Source organism: Sciurus carolinensis, chromosome 1 (genome assembly GCF_902686445.1).
Source record: "Sciurus carolinensis chromosome 1, mSciCar1.2, whole genome shotgun sequence".
In the NCBI taxonomy this organism is placed as follows: Eukaryota; Metazoa; Chordata; class Mammalia; order Rodentia; family Sciuridae; genus Sciurus; species Sciurus carolinensis.
In genome coordinates, this window is record NC_062213.1 from 206,198,855 (window position 1) to 206,218,483 (window position 19,629).

Consider the following 19,629-nt stretch of genomic DNA (forward strand, 5'->3'; position numbering starts at 1 on the left):
CCTCCAGGGAGAGAGGGCCTTGAGGGTAACGGTGACGAGCCAGCAGCACAGAGAGCAGTGTACCTTTTTGTGCCATGCAGGTGAGTCCCAGGAACCCGGGACACTGAGTGCCAGCGGCAGATGCTTGCCTTGTCTCGGCAAGCGCCACCTCCTCAGGGAAAAGGACAACATCCAAAACCACAAGAACCACTTCGCTAGTTCTGAGCCGGGCCACCGATGGGGACAGCAACAGGAGCCTGTGCGGAGGCCGTTCCCTCCTCCACGCCTCTGTGTCCCCGAACCGCGAGGTGTTTCAGAGGGAGACTGAGTCCCAGAGGGGGTCAGAGCTTCTGCAGCCCGACCAGCCAGAGAGGCCAGCGGGTCATCTGTCTGGCGTTTAACCTTTGAGCACGGTCCCTCAGGCTAGTCACACGTTCTACTAGTGAAACAGAAGTCGCGCCTGGCTGCGCAGAGGAAGCCCATTCTTTGGAGGCTGACTCTCGCACCTGGTCTGGGCTTCCGCCTCTAAGACAGGATGTGGGTCAGGAGATGGACAGCCCGTGGGGCCCAGGGAGCAATATTTCAGCACAGTGTGCTGGGCACTCTGTCTCCAGGCTCTGGCCGGGCCTGTCTCCCTGGGAAGGTGCCTGCAGGATTCTTGACCCCCAAACACAACACTGGGCTCCAGAGCCACAGAGCGCGGGGTCTTCCCAGGGTTCCCAGTGACGCTCACAGTCACCCGTGACGAGAGAAGGCGGCAACGCCTGCCCAGCAACGCCTGGGAGGACATGCAGCGCTCTGCAGCCCCCTGCGGGCGCCCGGCACCCTCACCCACCGAGGCTGCTCATCCCCAGATGGGGGCCCCGGCACTTGCGTGCGACCCCGACGCAGGCGCGCCCCTGGGAAGGATATATACCTTTGCTGTTTGGAGCTGGGAAATTCCTTTAATTCAGTCTCTGCTTGCATGACACACACGTTCGGGAATCCACCGCCCACCCAACCTGGTGCTCAGGCCCCGGTCTCAGCCGTTAGGTAGCATCTTCCAACAACAGCACGGAGAGTGGCGCCTATGCTTGTGTGTGTGCGTATGTAGAGGGAACCGTGTGTTCTTAATGCTGGCCCACGATCACACATCACACCTTGGTGGCATTTGGCAAGTATCTACGTCATTTAAGGGCCTTATCACCTGGGCCAAGGCTGTCCCCCAGGGATGCACGGTGATGAAATTCCAGGTCACCAGGAAGAATGAAGAATATGCTCACCTGTGGAACCGTGTCTCCAATATAGGCGTATATATGCGTGTGTGAGTGTGCGCGCGGGTGTGTGTATGTGTGTACGCGGTGTGTGTGTGAGGTTGCCAAAGTAGAAAATACCAGTTTGTTCTGTTCGTACTAAGCATGTTAAATAAATTGGATTTTGTAACCTATAACACAACTCTTTTTTTTAAAAAGGAACATTGAAGATCTTCAAAAATCGCTACAGTACAAAAAAAGTGTATGTGTGTGTGTGTGTGTGTGTGTGTGTGTGTCTGTTGGTATTTATATATTTATATATGTATATTAACCAGAAATAGTGACTCTATCGGAAGAGAATCCCACCCCTGTTCTGTAGAGTTCTACACGTGATTTGCTCAGCTCCGGCTCTGGGCCGAGGCTCTCGGGTCAGTACATGGCACATAATGGTATTATTGGCACAGGTTCAGAATCGTGGTACAAATCCCAGGCTTCGGTGGCCTCCTCCTGTCCTTTCCTCTTGGCCTCCTGCTGTCTCCAGTCTCTTTCTTGCATTTCTTCTTTCTGTTCTCCAAAGAAAACTCGGAGAAGGCAGTCACCCATAGGCGTGAGCAACTTTTACAAAAATAGATTTGGCCTAGAGCGTCCTGCTCTGGAGCTTCCCACGGCTAACAGGAGTGGCAGGTGCGGGGACCCTCCCCTTAGATAGTTTAGTTCTGGGTTTTGTGTTTTTTGTTTTGTTTTGTTTTTACAGGTTCACCAACGGAATCCTGTGTGGAAAGAACACAAGAAGAGATTAGATGGCAGCAGGCCCAGGCTCAGGGGCTGAGGAGGCCCTTGGCCACACCCGGAGCCTGGTGGCTCTCCTCAGTCCACAGACACCAAAGTGGCCAGAGAACGAGAAGGGTGTCTCTTGAAAATGGCCACTAGGAACGGGAGCAAACGCTGGGAAGCCCAGGGCCACCGCAGGGTGTCTGACCCCCGGTTCAGCAGCTGCCTCCCAAGCAGGCCAGCTGCCCAGGACTGGCTGGGCCCACCTCCTCCACTGCCCCTTGACCGCTGCACCAGGCGTGCCCGTCAGTGGGCCTGAACGCGCCCACCCCGCGGCCACTCCCTGTCTACCTCTGACCAGGAGCAGGAGCCTGGCACAGCCCCACTGGCCAGTGGGCACTTTGGGTTCCAGCTGCATCCTGCCCAAGGACTGGGCGCCCTTGGCACACAGAGCCCCACCTGCACTCACAACTGGGGTGACTGGGCCCCTCAGGCAGGAAGGGGAGCTGCAGAGCTGTGAATGGCCACGGAGCACCTGGGGAAGCCCTCAATGGCGTGCTGGCCTCGTCCTGGGGGCTGCCACCCAGCACGTGGCCGAACAAGACCCATCCCAGCATCTCAGGAGCTTTCTGGAAACACAGGTTCCTGGACTGACTCTGGAGACCCCAAGCGGTCTCTGGGTGGGCCTGTGAACACGCTGGCTAAGACTCCCAGCTGAGTTCCGGGAGGTCGCCCATCCTCCTTGGTGGACTTGGGTGCGGCCGTCTTACTCCCCAGTGATGGCGAGTCTGAGGCAGAAAGAAGCCCAGTGTTCGGCCCCTGCAGGATGCAGGACACACTGGCCGTGTCCAGGGAGGACGGCAGGCCCAGAGCGGCAGCCCCTCTCAGCATGGGCTCAGCACGTCCGGGAATCCAACGGGGGTGGAGTGGGCGGGTGCTGGCTCCTTCCCCACCCCGACCTGGGTAATGGAGGCCACCCCAGCAGCACCGCCCAGCCTGTGACCTCCACGTCACGCCTGCCTGGGCAGCTCCGAGGCCTGCCGTGAAGAGGCCGCTCAGCCTGCGGAACGTCCCCCAGGCTGTGCTCTGGAGACCCCTGCGGACGGCACTGGAGCCCTCGGGGAGGCCCCCTCCCGCCGGGCCCCCCACCCTCTCCTCCACAGTTTCAGGATTTGGTGATGGAGACAGAAATCTCCCTCTTCAGGCCTCTCCTCATTGGGCTCGTTCTGAAAGTTAAGAGATCACCGCAGGATTCCACTCGTGCCAGGGCCCCGGAGTTGTCCCTCTCATAGACAGACAGCAGGCCAGCTGCCTGGGCTGGGGAGGGGGCTGGGGAGGTGGCGGGTGGTGACGTCTGCTGCACAGCGCGATCTGCTCGATTCCCTGGACTGCCTGTTTAAAAGTGGATAAAATGGCGGACCTTTCCTCACGCAGATTTTTCACAACTAAAACAGAAGTTTAAGGAGCTGAAGAGTGGGGTCCTACAGGTTGGGCTTGGTGACCCCACACGGGTATCCCTTGGTGTCCCTGGTGGCACCAGGCAGTTGGCCAGCAGAGTCGCATGCCACCCGCTCTCATGAGAAAGGGTCCCTGTGGAACCGTTGCCCAGGCTGCTTCCTGGTCCTGACCTTAAACAGAGACACAGGAAGAGCCCCGCCTTTCCGGGCCTCTGGAGGGGTCCCGGGGGGCCTGATCAGGGCGCTCCTACTACAACTCCTCCTGCTTCTTTCCAGACTCGGGGGCTGGCGCGCTCCACCTCACCCTGCCGGCCCCCCTTCCTCTCTATGTCCCACGTGGGCCTTGGTCTCAAATTGCAGATCCAGCTGAAGTGGACCCTCCCTGGGGAGGCCCTCTCGGCCGCTGCTTGCCTACCTGGACTGTTCTGCACTGACAGCTGTCCCCTGTTGCTTCTCAGGTGGGGAACAATCTGGAGTGATTCTTCGTGTGTATCTGGGTGTGTGGGGGACGTGTCTCCGGCTAGCACGACGCTGCCTGAGAACTGGGCTCTCCTGCCAGGGTGACCTTGGCTCTCTCGGGTCCAGCCCTGTGCCTGCTGAAGGAAGCTGGAAGAGGCGTGCCCAAGGGAGCTCTGTCCTGGGTCTCTGAGACACACGCCCGGCAGCCCCAAGCCCCCGGTGCTGCTTGCAGATGGGCATCGTCAGAGGAGCTGGGCACCAGGCATCTCCAGCCAGGCAGGGAGGGAGCCTCTCAAATCTATAGGCATCTCTCTCCACCCCAGTGTCTCCAGATAAAAATAGAGGGAGAGAGAGAGGAGAGAGGGAGGTGGTCAACCCTGCCTCTTCAGTGGCGATTTGAAAACCAGAGCTGGCTCCTTGCAGAGGGTGTGGGGGTCCCTCAAAAGAGTGGGCAGGTCCCTGTGTCGGGCCCAGGAAGGGGGAGCCCAGGCCGTCGGTGGCACATGCCAGGCATGCCCTAAGCTCTTGGCAAATCCTGACACTTCAACTTTGGCTCCAGGGGACTGCTTTGATTTTTCTCTTCCAAAGTCTCAGTACAAGAGCCTCTGGGTGGGGCGCTAGGCCAGGAGAAGGAGGAGGAGCCCAGGCCAGGTGGGAAAGATTCCGGAGCTGGCCCTGGGCCCCCAGGCTGGAAAAAGAGTTGGGCCAAGGCAGGGAAGCCACTGCGTCAGAGTCTCCGAGATCGGGATCTGGGGTCAATCCTGCCCTCTGGGAACATCCCCGAGGCTCCTGGGTCTGAGGCTCAGCCAAGCTGCCCGCAGCCAGGACCCCAGGCACAAGAGCAACTAGTCAGTTTCTCCACAAGCCCAAAGGCTGATTTCACCCTAGAGTTTTCTTGGTGCTGGATTTCAGAAAGCACAGTGTCCAGAAGGCTCTGAATGTTGCTTTGAAAATTAAAAAAAAAAAACAGTGTTCCTTCAAATTACAAAAGCTTGATGTTCTATCAACGCATTTTTTAAAATCAAAGAATGAGGTGGGAAGGATCAGGTGCACTTCTTATTTTTTTCTTTTTCACTTGCTAAGTCTTCACTGTGTTTTTGAAAATAATAAAACAGTGATTTATTTCTCACATGCTCCGGATTCAAGAGCCCTTATGGCTTTTGAGGTTACACTTGGAATGAAGTGGCTTTGACAAATGGGAAGAGATGCAGGAACCCTAATGAGGTTTTCTAAAGTTAACCTGGTCTAGGAAAAATGGCAGGACGTAGTCCACGGGCCAGTGGCAAGTGTGTGTCTGAGGTCCCTTCCCTGGAGCAAGGAGGGCCGGGTACGTTTCTCTGTGTCCAGAGCCGTCTGCCCCACCGTCTGCCAGGGGTCTGAGGCAAGAACCGTCCAGAGCCTACCAGGGGCTCGGCCCAGGGCAGCGGGAGCTCGTCGGCCCGTGGGCCATGATGCTGCAGACCGCCCGCCTGCAGGGAAGCAGATTCGGGCACAGCCGGGTCCCACGTGTGTGTGCGGGTTAGCCAGTGAGTGTGAGAAGGTGACAGGTGGAAAGGAGTGATGGCCAACTGCCACGTTGCCATTAGAAATGCCTGTGAAAGGTCTTAATGGCCGTGCAAGAGGTAAGCATCTCCACTGGCTCTTAAAACCTAATTAAATGTTTTGGTATGAATTGCTATCTGTTTGAGGGACACCGAGCACCCGGTAAATCTGAGAGGTCCCTCTGGCCGTTCTGCTCCACGCTCACGCCCAGGCATGGTTGCCAGAATCGGGGGTTCCTTAAGATCTCAAGGCACTCGCCCCAGCAAGTGATAAATGGCTGTCCCGCAGGCAGAGATGGACTCTCAGCTTTTATCAGGGGCTAACAAGGCACCGGCACGGCCCTCCCTGTCCACATCCCCAGAATGTCACCAGGAAGAAATGAGGCCTTCGCGGTGGCTGCCGTGGGGGCCAAGCTGGGGCATCCCAGACCGAGTCTCTAGGGTTTGCAGCTCTCCTCGACTCTACAGCGTCCCCTCCAAGATCCACAGGGAGGGGATCGAGCTGTGTGGACAGGGACCTCCCTCGTGTAAGGGGGTTGGTCCTGAAACAGCTCCTGGGCCGGAGTGGGGAAGTTGTTTCCTGAGCCTATTAGGGGCACCCCATCTATGCCCTCGCCTGGGTCTCTGGGTTGGGAGAGCCCCCCAGTGCCGTTGGTGGTGCTAGGAGGGGAGAGCCAGGCTGGGGACACAGCTGACCCGTGGAGGGGTTTCTAGAACAGAGGAGTAAACACAAGCACTCTCATCTGCCCAGTTTTGTCTTTGTAAAGGAAGCGTCTCGGGCTCAGGCCCTGGGATGCTCAGGAGCTGACCTGTGCCCTGCAGAGCTGCATCCCCTGAGCCTGAGTCACTGATTTACCTGGAGATCCTCTTGCTTGGGACTGGCTGGGGAGAGCGGGCACAGAGGCCCATGCCACGTGGCAGGGCTTAGTCACCCTGCAAGGGGCTTTGCAAAGCAGGGCCTTCAGATGGGTGGGCAGGTGCAGCCCTGGACCAGGCAGCTTGGGGTACTTCTGTCCCACCACTGACAACCTGACTGACCCCAGCCGTGTCACTTACCCTCCCTTGGCCTCAGCCTCCCCCCTTGAGGAAGGGACTCCAGGGAGGGATGGGCATGTCCTTCTTGTCCAATACGGGGCTGCCACCAGAGCTTGTGCGTTAGGAAGCTGACCCCGTGGAGGCCTCCAGGAGCAGAGGGGCATAGCCTGCAACCCGTGGGTTCTTGCTCTTGAGAGAAGGGAGCAGAGGCCCGTGGCATGCAGGCCCAGCTTCTCCATCAAAGCCATCTTCAGGTTGAAGGGACGCTGGTGCCCACGTTGGGCAGACGAAGCACATGCTTCCGGGGATGCGCATGCCCGCACCTCTGCCCAACGCGGGGCGGGGACAGCCGCCTTCCCCGCTGGCTCAAGCAGGTCCAGCAAAGGCCTGTGCAGGGCGGCTTGTTTCCACTCTAATCTAATTACACTCCCTGCCTGTTGGCAGAGAAGTCTGGCTTCAGGACAGGGAGCGAGGGCTGGAGATTTGATTTGGAGGGAACGAGGGATTCATTAGTGCTGGGATTAGGAACCGGCCGATTCATTACTGCTCTGCCTGAGGCCCGGCCCTCGGCCCCGCCGAGTGCTGAAAACTGAAGCTTGGGGGCCTGGTGGCCGTTGGCCCCACACTGGCCATGGCCTTTCCCACTCGCTCTCCCCTGTGGAAAGTGCTTTCAAATGCAGGGCATCCTATCCTGGAAACAGGCTGCCTCTCGGAAGGCATCTGAGGTCTCGCCAAGGAGGAGCGTGTGAAGGAGTGGGCGAGGGTCCCCAGCAGGCTGGCATCGCAGAGCCACACAGAAGAACAAAATGAAGCCCCTGGCTGTGTGCGCCTGCAGCCCGCGCGTGTGAATGCTCTCTCGCCGGCAGCCCCGCGTCCAGAGCTCCAGACAGAAGAAAGCAATTTAACGTTAGCATCCACGTTAATATCACTGAAAGCAAACCAAATGTTCCTATCCAGCAGAGCGTGGAAAATTCATCCTGTTTTGGTGCTCGTCCCTGGCTTCAAATTAGTGGATGTCTCAACTCTTCACTTTCTTTCTTTATCATGTTCTTTCTTATCTCTTATTTTTATATTTCAAAACTGCATTTTAATTCTGCATCCCGCCTCCCCCACGTGAAGTCGTGTGTCGGGGGTGCCATTCCGGCCCACTCAGCGGCTGCCCTCAGCGCTTCCTCTCGGGGAAAATGAGAACCGTCAGGGATTGTTTCCCTGTCACACAGGCCTGCCGGCTGGCCCTCCTTAGGGCGGCCACCTTGCTGCTGGAGCTGGCGGGGGCCTATCTAACAAAGCACTCAGAGACGGAAGCCCAGCCCTCTGGTTTGCATCCAGGAAACAGTTTCTGAATGCAGGGGGTTTGCATTCCTGGGGAAACCACCCGCCTGGGAGAAGGACCCACGATTATCCCAACGTCAGACAGGGAGCAAGCGGGTGGGAGGGGAGAGGGGAGGACACGCCAAGGGGGAAGAGGGGAACACACCTGAAGCAGACACGTGGCGTCCGCCCTGCCCCCAGGAGGTAAAAAAGCCTTCCGCCAGTCAACAGGAGATTTCAAACCATTTCTCAGACACAAAGGCCACAGGGATGAGATGCCGGTCAGCAGAGGAGGACCTGTGGAGGGCAGAGGGATGGCCTTCAATGTGGGGTGCGTCCCTCACAACCGAATCTAGCTGACCCGCAGCCAGGGCCTGTGTCCCCAGAGGGACCTAGGGAAGGTGGTGCTTGGTGGGTCTGCTGCCTTCCACAGGAGGGACGGCCCTGGCCTGGGCTGGAGAGGTCTCCCTCGCTGACACTCCCTCCCAGCCTAGATGGCTGCAGGTGACAGGCCAGGGATTCGGGTGCACGAAGAATCCTGCGTGGAGCTGGGAGGCCAGCAGCCCACACCCGCACCCGCAGCCTCCCTGGATTTGCATCCTGAATTTGCAGGATGAGCCCAGAGCTCGGGGCAGGTGTCTCTGAGGGCAGAGGTTCCCTGTGCTTCGTTGACCAGGAATGGCTTGTAAAGTGGCTCCTTACTTTTCCACCTTTGAGACGAGGCCACCTTGTCCCCAGGTCAGCGAGACCCAGCAGAGCGCGACTCTAGTGCTCCCTTCCACTCAGTGCCGGCACCCAGGGCCTGAGCGTGTGGCCTGCAGACCCACGCTTGGACTCCGGCATGCAGGGAACAAAATGAACACCAAGCCCCTGCCCACAGCCCCCGTCCCTGATGCCGGAGCATGGGTGGCGGCCAGGACTCAGCCCCGCCAGTGCAGGCAGTTTCAATGGAAGGCTGGGATGTCCCCAGCGCGTTCCCCAGATATTCAAGTGCGAGATCAAAGTGATTCAGAGCATAACTTGGAGGCCTCTGTGCGGGGCGTCCTCCCTGGGAGGGCAGGAAGGGAGCCTCTGAGGAGAGAACACCGGAAACCCAACGTGGAGCAGCAGGGGACACGCAGGGTATCTCAGGAACTCCCCGCAGCCTCCCTCAGGAGGCCCGCAACCAACCGTGGACACTAGAGATGGCCCCCTCAGTCCTCGATTGCCAAGGCCCTGCCTCCTGCCCCCAAGCAAGTCAGAGACAGGGAAGTGGCCTCCAGCTGGGGTGCACACTCAAGAGTGCTCGGGGGACCTTCGGGGCAGCCTGGTGGCCTGCTCACTTCTCCCCATGGTTTCAAGTTGGGTACTTTTCCTTTTAAATTTACAAAATGGTGCAGGAGGGCCTGCTCACTTAAAAAGATAGCTTATTGATATTTTAATTTAATTCTGGACAAACCTTAAGAAGCTGACTCAGGGTTTCTCCGACACTCCCGGGCTGACCGGAGGAGTGTGTCTTCTTCGAGGCTCACACGTGAATAATGACAAGAGCGTTTAGTAAGCAGCGGTTACTTCTGCCCCACTTGCTGCTGCTGCTTACGGCCAGGGTCTCAGAGACACCGGCTCTGGCAGGGCCAAGCGTACCTTGTTCATGCTCAAGGGATCCACACCTGCGCGGCTGGCTTTGAACTCTGGGGTTACGAGACCTGCCCACACCGCATGGCAGAGGGCGCAGGGGAACAGGGGTTCTGCCTGCTGCCCACACCTGGGGGCTGGAGGGGATTCCAGCCACTGCTGCCTGGTCCCTGGGGGTGACGACATGCCCACGGTTCCCACCACCTTCCTCTTGTTTGGCCATCATGACTGTCTGTAAGGCTGGGTCCCTCAGAGGTCTGTAGGGTGACCTGAACTATCCAGGAGCCCCAGCAGGGCCACGCCCGGCGCCAGGGTCTGACCCCCAGGCGCGTCCCGCGGCAGGGACCCGGGCTTACCGGTTTCCATTGAACGTGGACTTGTACTCCCCAGCCGGGTGCAGCGTCTCGTCGGTGTACACGGGCACGGACGCCCGGACACACTCGTGCGAACACTGCAGGGTCTCGTTGTAGGCCGTGAAGATGTCCATGCTGCTGGGCACCCGGGCCGGGGTGAAGTCGGTCAGGTTCTGGCAGCTCTCCTCCTGCTGGTTGATCTTCCGCTGGTGGCTGTTCCTCCGGGTGTTCCCGCTTTGGGCACAGCTAGGAGAGAGAGGGTTGGGGTGGGGGCAGGCAGAGCCCGAGCCCAGGGGCTCCGGGCGACTGTGAAGACGTGCCTCAGGCACGAGGTAACACCATTCAATATCAGATGGTAATTCCCAGCCTCTTCAGAAAGATCAACCACAAGCAAGCAATCAGGCTTTTTTTAAAATATAAAATTTGAATTTTAAATGTGGCCATTAGCTCAGGGAGAGCTGTCAGCTAAGTGGTGGGGCTGCAGGCCTTGTGTGGCTAAGGGATGCCAGCCGAAGGTGGTGTAGACCCCCCCCCCGTCCCCACAGATGCCTCTCAACACAGAAACTGGCCGGCTCGCTGCCGGAGGGGCTTGGGTGGTGGGGGAGGCCTGGGGTCCAGCCGGGGGAGTTTGTGCCTGTGCATAAAATGGACCGTGTGACGTCCCCAGGGAGAGGCGGTGAGGTGGAGCTCCCTGTGCTCAGCCCAACCCGAGCACACGCACAAGCCAGGGATGAGCCTGTTGCGTCCTTCGTCCCTGACGGCGTCTGCAGGGGGCTGTCCTGCGTGCCCCAGTCCTCTGCCTCATCCCCATCTCTCTGGATCTCAGGGGCCTGCAGAGGCCACAGAGGGTGACCACGGGAATCCTACCCTTCTCCATGAAGGCCCGTGACGGACAGGCACTTGGCAGGCCCCCTGGCTGCCCCTTCAAGAACAAGTTTGCAAGAGGGACGAGTGGGTGGCTGGGGGGGCTTCTCAATAGTTGGGGAGCAAGGACACACCCCTTGTGGGGTCCCCCTTTCCTTTGTTCCCCCTTTATCCCAGAGCCCATGTGGAGTGAGGGGCAGCATGGGGGCTAGGGGCCCTGTCTTCTGGAGGTCCCACTCACTCCCAAGGAGGAGAATTCCACTCCTACAGCAGGCTCCGCACCCCAAAGGGGAGAAGGTGAACCAACTGTCCAAGGCCGGGCCCCCGTGGAAGCAAGTCATGGGCCCCTGGCCCCCCGGGAGGTCTTCCCAGCAGGACCCTGCTGTCTTCCTGCGGACTCCGATGTGCTAGCAACCAAGAGATGGCTGGGCCCCCTGTCACTGAGGGTACTGTGCCCTGTCTCTTTGGGGGCATAATGCTCTTCCCAAGCTGGCCCGTGGGGTCTGTCCTGCTAGACAGCCTTCTGATCCAGGGGTTTGGCCCGGGCGCCTGCCAGCCCTGGCTGAGAAGGTGCACTCTGAGCTGGGCTGTCCTTGTCGCCTGTCCCCAGAAGACAGGCGGGGCCTGTGCTGGCTGCAGGATACGGCGTGGAGGCCTCGGCAGTACCCCCGGCTCCCCCGTGTCAGGCCCCCCAGTAGGGGCTGGCTCTCCCCTTCTCTGTGTTCCCTGCTGCCAGGAGGCTGGGGCACACCCGCCAGCCCTGTTTCACACCATGTCTGCCGGCTGCCAGGGACCACGGGCAGCTGCTCCAGGGGACTACAGAAGCACCAGGGCGGAGGGCGGCTGGAGGGGCAGTCACCAGCAGCTCCCCGGGCTTCTCAGGAGTGTGTCAGGTGTGTGTACCCAGCAAGGCCGGCCGCAAAGTAGGCCACTTTCCAGGAGGGACAGGTGAAGGCAGGCTGCCCGCAGCAAAGCGTGACCTGGTTCAGAAACAGTGGCAGTGAGAGGGAAGGGGAGGGAGGCGGGCAGGCCTGCCCAGCCACCGGCCACCCAGACCGCGGGGCAGGTGGGTGGTCCCTGCCTTTCCAGGGAAGGGCGGGGGTGAGACAGGCATTGTGCTCTGGGGGGGCGACATCCAAAGGTGCACACGGATCCAGAACCAGAAGGAAGCAGGAGCAACAGGCGGCCCGGACACTGAGTCCAGGGGCTTCCGGTTACGAAGGAAGCCACAGCAAGGGCCAGGCCCAGAGCAGACCCAGCTGCAGCCGGGCGGCCAGGCTGCGTGGACTGTCCTTCCCCGAACGGGAAAGCGACAGAGGGCCTGCACCTCCGAGCGGGTTCCAGAGGTCGGCACTCGCTGTGCAAGCCTCCCTGGGCACCCCGCAGCCCCCCATTTCCAGGCCTTACCAATTTTTTAAGACAAGAGTTGTGATGAGGGCAGCGATGACCATGATGAGGGAGACGGTGATGGTGATGATCTGATGCACAGCCAAACCTGGAGGGAGGAGACAGCGTGAGGGCGGCGCCCAGGCCCCCCGCCTGGTCCCGCGAGGGAGGCTCCGGCCTGACACCCCCTCTCAGGACTGGCCCCAGGCACCGGGGTCCTTGGCCTGCTGCTGCTAGGGGCTTCGGGTGAGCACCAAGGAGACATCTGCATCTCCTGCCTCCCCTGGCACCTGAGCTCTGCTCCTGAGTTCTGGACCCATGAGCGTGGCGGGCGACAGGTTTGGTCTAACTCAGAAGAAGCAGGGTGGCCAGGACCTACTGGGGGAGGCGGGTCCACAGGCCTGCAGCCCTGGGCACGCAGCTCACGGAGGCATCGTCCTCTCTCCAGAGTCCTCTCTGAGGAGTTCACTGCCTGGTGAATATTTGGGAACACAGATCCAGGCCCAGCGGGTGCTTCCCAAAGGAGAATCCATGGCCTGCCCTGCCTATCGCTCTTTCCGGTGGGGTAAGGAAGTCGGGGGTGGGCAGTGGACTCAGCAGGACAGGGACAGAAGAACAGGCTGCTTCAGAAGCAGGACAGCCAGTCTAGCCAGGAGCTGTCCGCTGACCATGCAGGCAGATGCCTGAGACTGGACTTCCCTCTCCCCTCCTCCCATGCCCCATCCACAGGCGCCCGGGAGGGGAGGGCAGGTTGGCGGTAGCTTCTGCCTCTGGTCCCCACCAGAGGCCCTTCCTTCCTGACCACATCTGTCACAGCCACCTGGGACGTGGATGCTAGGATCATTCCTATCTGAGAGCTGGTCCAGGTCATCTGAAGGTCCACTGCCCTGGCTCTGTCCTGCTGTTGGCAAGACCTGCGTCTGGGAGCTGGAGGACAAAGCCTGCAGGGAGGGTTGTGGCTTGCGGGAGCTGGCTGCCCTCCCCCTGCTGATCTTGCCTGTTCTCCAGCTTGTGGGTCCCACCCTGCCCGCAGGGGCACCAACTAACACCCCCTCTGCAGAGAGCTGCCTGTCACACCTGCCCGAGCTGGTGGGTGCGCGGCTGAGAGCCCGTGGCAGACTGCAGTGTCGAGATCTCTCTGGCGGCCTCCCAGAGAGTCTCGCAAACAGATGTTACCTCTCTGCCGAGAACGATCCTCGTGGGGGAAATTGTTAATAAATAATCAAAAGTTGGCACCGCCAAAAAACAAGCGCTATCTCCCACTTCCCCCTCTGTGGGGGCCACTGCCATTTGTTAGGAGGGATTCCCATTCCCCACCCACAAGCCGAGCACCACCAGGGAACAGAGGAGCAAGCGTGTCATGGCGCCCTGCGTTCACCTTCCACATCGGCTCCCGATCTGTGTGCTGTGCACCTTCTGGGTGCCACACGGTGCCAGTGGTGACCACCTCCGTCATGGTGCCCACTGGGAGGGAACAGCTGCACTGCCACCACTCTTGAAGCTTCAGTGTCCACTGCTAGTTCTGGTCAACGACCTTCCACACACCTGTGCCCAGTCCATGGCGCCTACCGTGCCCCTCGGTACGGAGTCAGTGTGCCAGGGGGCTGAATGCTAAGTTACACTGCAGGGACCACGCTCAATCTCACTGACGGTGAGTGCTCCCCAGCCGGGTTCTCAGACCCGACAAAGACCTGCGGGCAGAGAGCGCGTTGAAAGGATGCAGGTGGTGGACAGGCTGGAGGGGGTGTTGCTGCTCAGTCTGCTCGGCCTCCAGCCGCACACTCCCTCAGCCTCCTCAAGGCACATGCGCGCTGCCAGGGAGAGGAGCCGCTTATCCGTGTCTGTGCTTCCCGGGTGAGCGGAGGCTGACCAGGCTACAAGGGAAGGTGGTGAGGACAATTGTGGTCGTGCTGATGTTGGTGTGGATCATGGCAATGGTATGATGATGCTGATGGCAGTGATGATGGTGGGATGGTGATGATGATGGTGATGGTGGTGATGGTGGTGGTGATGCTGATGGCAGTGATGATGGTGGGATGGTGGTGGTGATGGTGGTGATGGTGATGGTGGTGATGATGATGGTGATGGTGATGGTGGGGATGGTGGTGGTGATGTTGATGATGATGATGGTGGTGATGGTGGTGGTGATGCTGATGGCAGTGATGATGGTGGGGATGGTGGGGATGGTGATGGTGGTGATGGTGATGGTGGTGATGATGATGGTGATGGTGATGGTGATGGTGGTGATGGTGATGGTGGTGATGATGTTGCTGGTGGTGATGATAGTGATGATGATGGTGATGGTGATGGTGATGGTGATGGTGATGCTGATGGCAGTGGTGATGGTGATGGTGGTGATGATGGTGATGGTGATGGTGATGGTGATGGTGGTGGTGATGCTGATGGCAGTGGTGATGGTGGTGGTGGTGGTGGTGATGATGGTGGTGATGGTGATGGTGATGGTGATGATGGTGGTGATGGTGATGGTGATGGTGATGGTGGTGGTGATGCTGATGGCAGTGGTGATGGTGGGATGGTGGTGATGATGGTGGTGACTGTGATGTCAATGGTGGTTAACGGTGTTAACAGTGATGACAATGGTGGTGGTGATGGTGGCAGTGACAGTAATGGTGATATGGTTATGATGATGGTGATGGTGGTGGTGATGGTGATGGTGGTGAAAAGAAGGATGGTGATTTCCCTAACATCATCCTCATCCCTGTCCCCATGATGACCCCGTTATCCCCTCATCAATGCCATCCTGTCACTACCATTGTCAACATCATCATCATCATCGCCACCATCATTGGGCTGGTGATGGTAGTGATGATGATGATGGTGGTGATGAGGAAGACGAAGGTTCCCATGGTCCCCGACATGCTCAACGAACCGTCGCAACAGTCAAGTGTGTTGTTGCCCCTGGATTCCCAGCACAGTGGCACAGGCAGGTGGTGTTGCCATCTGCTCTGGACGGGAAAGCACCTGGCGAGCTGGTGTGAATTCCTCGCATCCCGTGGGATCTACTGCTCCACAGCCACACTAATGGAGTGAGTGCACTGGCGGTTGGTCCAGGTGTCGGCTTGGCCTGGTGGGCTTCCTCCTCGGGCTTCCACGTCACAGGCCACTCCTCACAGAGGCAAGGTGAGTGCCCCACCCTCCCCTCGAGCCGGGCTCCAGGCCCTTGCGGGGGGCCTCTCAGCCATTTTGTGTCAATTCCCACAACAAGAACTCGATCTTTGGTTTTGAGCTAAACCTGCCATCCTCCCTGCCAAGACGGGAGATCTCAACACCTGCAGAGCGCCGCGGCGCAAAGAGGGCAGGGTGAGGCACCAGGAAGCGGCAGGACTCGACTAACCCAAGCGGCCAGACCCTCTGGAGGCACGGAGCGTCCCCACCAGAATAGAGCACGCCATTCTCAAACGTCTGCAGGCCAGAGAGGGAACCACAGCATTTTGACCTCTTATTACTAAGGGAGCTCTTCTGGGGGTGCCATCTCCCTGGGGCTGGAATTCTCTGGAATTCTCAGAAAGGAAGAAGTCCATGAGCAGCCATGTCCTTAGTGTTTAATTTCCTCCCACCCTCCTGGGGCAAGCGTGGGAAAGCATCTTCTCTTCTGATGAATCAAATAAACCAAGAGCAGGAGAGGAGGCAGTTGGCACATGGATGCCTCCGCGAGGAGCCGGGACAGGAGCCCAGCTTTTTGCCTGAGGCCCTCGTGCACCTCTGAGCCCCTTATAAAAGGACCAAATCCTCATGATTTTTATACCGACTCCCCTCCTCGAGCGTGCACAATACCCGGTACGGGGCCTCGCAGCAGCAGCTGCACGTCATATTATCAGGCTTCTAACCGTGAAGTCAAAACAAGGAACCAGGGGAACAGGAACAAAGACAATGACGTATTTCCAACGTTCGATTGTTCTGGAGGCCCTTCTCCTGCCTTCTGTGTGAATTCTCTCCATTGGACTTCCCGAATTAAAATTCAGAGGGAGCGCTGTGTGGTTAATGACCAGATAAGAGAATCCGGATGACTGGACAGTAACACTACGGCTCTGCTTCCTTGAATGACGTCTTCGTTCCAGGCACCTCGCTGAGGCTCCACACAGTGGTGGGCTGAACCCAGCTGCATCCCGTGTTTTCTGTACCTGTCTGGCTGCCCAGGAGCCTGGTGCTTGAGGAAGTAAATGACTTTCTTCTGGTCACCTGGCAAGTCCAGGATGAAGGCCAATTCTTGGCTCTGGAGTCTCTGAGAAAATCAAATAGCTGAACCCCCACCCAGCCCTTCTGCAGCCACCTTTGTCTTTAATTGGTTGGAGATAGATGCTTCCTACTCCTCGGGTACTTCCCTTGCAAAAACCCTAGCCTTGTCTGTCAAAGTCTGGCACACGAACCCTGATGGGCTACTGGGTTCCTACATAAAAAGCCACAGCTCTGAGAAGAACCTACAGACCCTGGGGTCAGGGAGGGTGGACAAAGACTGGATTTTTTGAGACATGGCCCAAGTAATATTTACAGGAAGCAGGTTGCAATATGGAAAATCCAAAAGGATTTATCATCATTTCCTCTATTTGGAAGGCCGGTTGCTAGAAAGAAAGCTGAACACTGTGTGAGAAGTTGTTTAATGTCTAAAGCATCTGTCCTGTCATTTGGTCCTCTCTAACTGCCAGGAGTAATTTCCTTATTGGTGTTAAGTCTCTTATTTCTTCATGCGGATCCCAGACAAACTTTGTCTTAAAGGACCAGATAGTATTTCCAGCTTTATAGGAAATATGGTCTCTGTATCAGTCAGCTTTGCATTACTACAACAAAATACCAGAAGCAGTTAACTTCATAAAGAGAAAAGTTTTCTTAGCTCACAGTTTGAGTTGTTGCTGGTTTGGATCTTTGAAAGAGCTTGAAAGCTTAGTTGAGGCACTGCTGGGACTCAGATCCACAGTCTCCTGTACTAGACAGGTGCTTTAACCAACTAAGGAATGGCACCTCTACTTGGTTTAGATCTTCTCTCCCAAAGCCTCATGTTTAGAAGGCTCAGTGCTCAGCTGTTGGCTCTACGGGGAGCTGGAGAGACCTTTAGAAGTGGAGGCCTAGTGGAAGGAAATTAGGCAGCTGGGGCTGTGCCCTCGCAGGAGCTGCTGGGGACATAGCTCACTGTCTCTCTGCCATGAGGTGAGGGCTCTGCTCTCCCCATGACGTTCTGCCTCCCCGGTTTCCATGGCGATGGGGCCAGGCTGCCATGGATTGAACCTCTACCGCGGTAGCCAAAACCGAGCTCACCTCACGCACTTCACAGAGGCAGAGAGCTGACCAGCACGGAGGCTCAAGGGCCTGCGACCTGCTTGGGCTCAGAGCTGAGGCTTGCGTCACAGGGCAGGTGGTGACGGTGAGACACGTACACCTGCTAGCACATGGGAGCCAGGCCAGGGAGGCCAGGGCCCTGCAAGCCCCGCGACCCCAGTGAACTCAGGACCTCCCCCTGGCCCACCTCCTAAGGTCCCAGGTCACTGCCCAATCCTGCCACTCTGGGAAAAGCCTCTGATCCCAGGAGACACCACACCATACCCCAGCCATGGCAGGCTCGGCCACAGGCACCCAGCTGCTGTCCTAGTGCAAAGCAGCCACAGGCAATACGTCAGTGAGTGGGTGTGATCGTATTTCAATAAAACTTTATTCACAAAAACAGACCACATTTTCCCATGGACCATGCTGTGCAGATCCCAGCTGAGATGAACTGCCACAAGAGATCTTGCTTATAAATGGAACAGAACTACAAATCTATTCTGAATGATTAAGTTGAGACCCAAATTGCTGTCTTTTGGTTTGAAAGACTAGAACCTTCTACTCCATCACTAATGGCTACCATCTGCTGGGATTTCCACTGGCCACTGTCAAGACAATTTCAAAGACAGCCATAGCCCTCAACTTAGGGCCGGGCCAGCGGCAGTCTTACTCCACTGAGCTGGACCACGTGAGGCAGCCTGCGAGCAGATGGCTTTGCATGACGGCCCCCTGCAGAAGTCAGACAGACAGGATTCTTGCTTTCTGGAAATGAAAACTCAGGGAGAAGTTGGCCTGTCTAATCCCTTCACTGGCCCTCAGAAACATTTCAGCCATATCTCCCTCTCAATGTTTCCTACTCGCATTGAAGGACTGCTTCTTTGGAAAGACCAGAATGTTTAGCTCGTGGAATTGTTATGTGGAAAAGGATCCTGTCCGTTGCTCTTCCACAGAACTTGTCCTGACTCTGCCGACGGTGCCGTCTCAGAACAGCGTTCCCCAGCCTGAGCTCCTCACTGCTGTCTCAGAATTCACACCGGCAGGAACATCCGTCCCGCCAACCCTACTGACCCGGGCCAGGCAGCCGCCGAGTCATCTCCGTGCCAGCTGTCGTGTGGGCTGTGACCAGGCGGACAGTGATGTCACCCAAAGGGTACATGCTCTCCACAACCCCAAGAGAGAAAGACCTACCACTTTCTCCTCCCCACGTCCAAGGTCGACACTGAATCCCATCTTCAAACTCTGCGATGTAGACCTGATCTTGGGGCCCGGGAGCACGCTGTCTGTGGATCTCACTCCCCTTCCTGACAGGTGTGATTGTTCCTGCTAATTTAGGGGCTCTTTCTGCTCCTGGTAATTGCCACTGTATACTAATGTGCTGGGAATCAGCTGCCATCCAGATAATGAAAAATTATACCCGGAATAATGGATGGGGACAGATGGATTACCAAGCTCTGCATCAATCAATAGGGCTTTTATGGTTATATTTGTGGTGGTTTGTAATAAGATCAGGTCCTGAAGATTGATGTGGAAGTTCGTAATCCATCTCTGGGTCTGAATGAGGTCTTATTAAAAGAAGCCGAATCAAACACGGGCCATCGTCCACAGCAAAAACAAACCCATCATGAGTTTTCTCTTCCAGCCTGTGAGGAGGGACGCAGCACATTTGGCCGTCACGCTTGGACGGAGGCAGGAGCAACGGCCCTGGAATTTGCCAAGGTAAATGGATGACATTTCTGTGCCTCTGGTAGCTCATTTTACAATACAGGGTCTCACTTGCCTGCATGATGGGAACAAAGACCCCTGGTCTCCCAATGCCAGGATGTTTGTCTTGCAGAGTTGAGTATGACAGGGAGAGGCGACACTAGGTACCCCAAAATGCCAATTCTGGAGTTTTCACAGAAAAATAAGGCCACTGACTTTTATAGGAGGAACACAAAAAAGTGGTGCTGGGTTTAAAGTGACCTGGCAGAGCCTTCCGGGACTGAGTGCGTTAGACTTCCCCAGAGAAGCAGCATAAAAAGGAGATAGAGATAGAGATGGAGAGATATAAATATGTATAAAATATTAAATGTGTCATATCATGTTAAGCACACATATTTCCATGTAAGAGGCCGCTCACGAAGAACCTCGGCTCACGGGATTACGGGAGCCAAAAAGTACCGTGTGTGCCAACCGCAGGCTAGGGAACCAGGAAAGGCAGCGGTGCGGTTTGGTCCAGTCCCAAGGCTGAGAACCAGGCATCGGAAGGCATGAAGCCCTTGTCAAGGAGGAGGGTGGACACTGGAGTAGGTTCCAGAGCCTGAAGGCCCAAGAACCTGGACCTTTAAGTCTAAAGGCAGGAGAAGATGGACGT

General features: G+C 57.4%; 1 protein-coding gene across 2 annotated transcripts in view; it reads right to left on the reverse strand.

The window, feature by feature from the left end:
* Positions 1–916: 916 nt before the first annotated feature.
* Ajap1 (adherens junctions associated protein 1) overlaps positions 917–19,629 on the reverse strand; it is a 104,177-nt gene continuing 85,464 nt past the window's right edge. For both annotated transcript variants that reach the window (XM_047565698.1, XM_047565708.1), the window contains exons 3-6: positions 12,024–12,111; positions 9,756–9,998; positions 7,952–8,082; positions 917–1,981 (exon numbers count right to left, since the gene is read on the reverse strand). In XM_047565698.1, the coding sequence (XP_047421654.1) occupies positions 8,010–8,082; positions 9,756–9,998; positions 12,024–12,111 (404 nt within the window). In that variant the 3' untranslated portion in view covers positions 917–1,981; positions 7,952–8,009. The remainder of the gene's footprint in view (positions 1,982–7,951; positions 8,083–9,755; positions 9,999–12,023; positions 12,112–19,629) is intronic.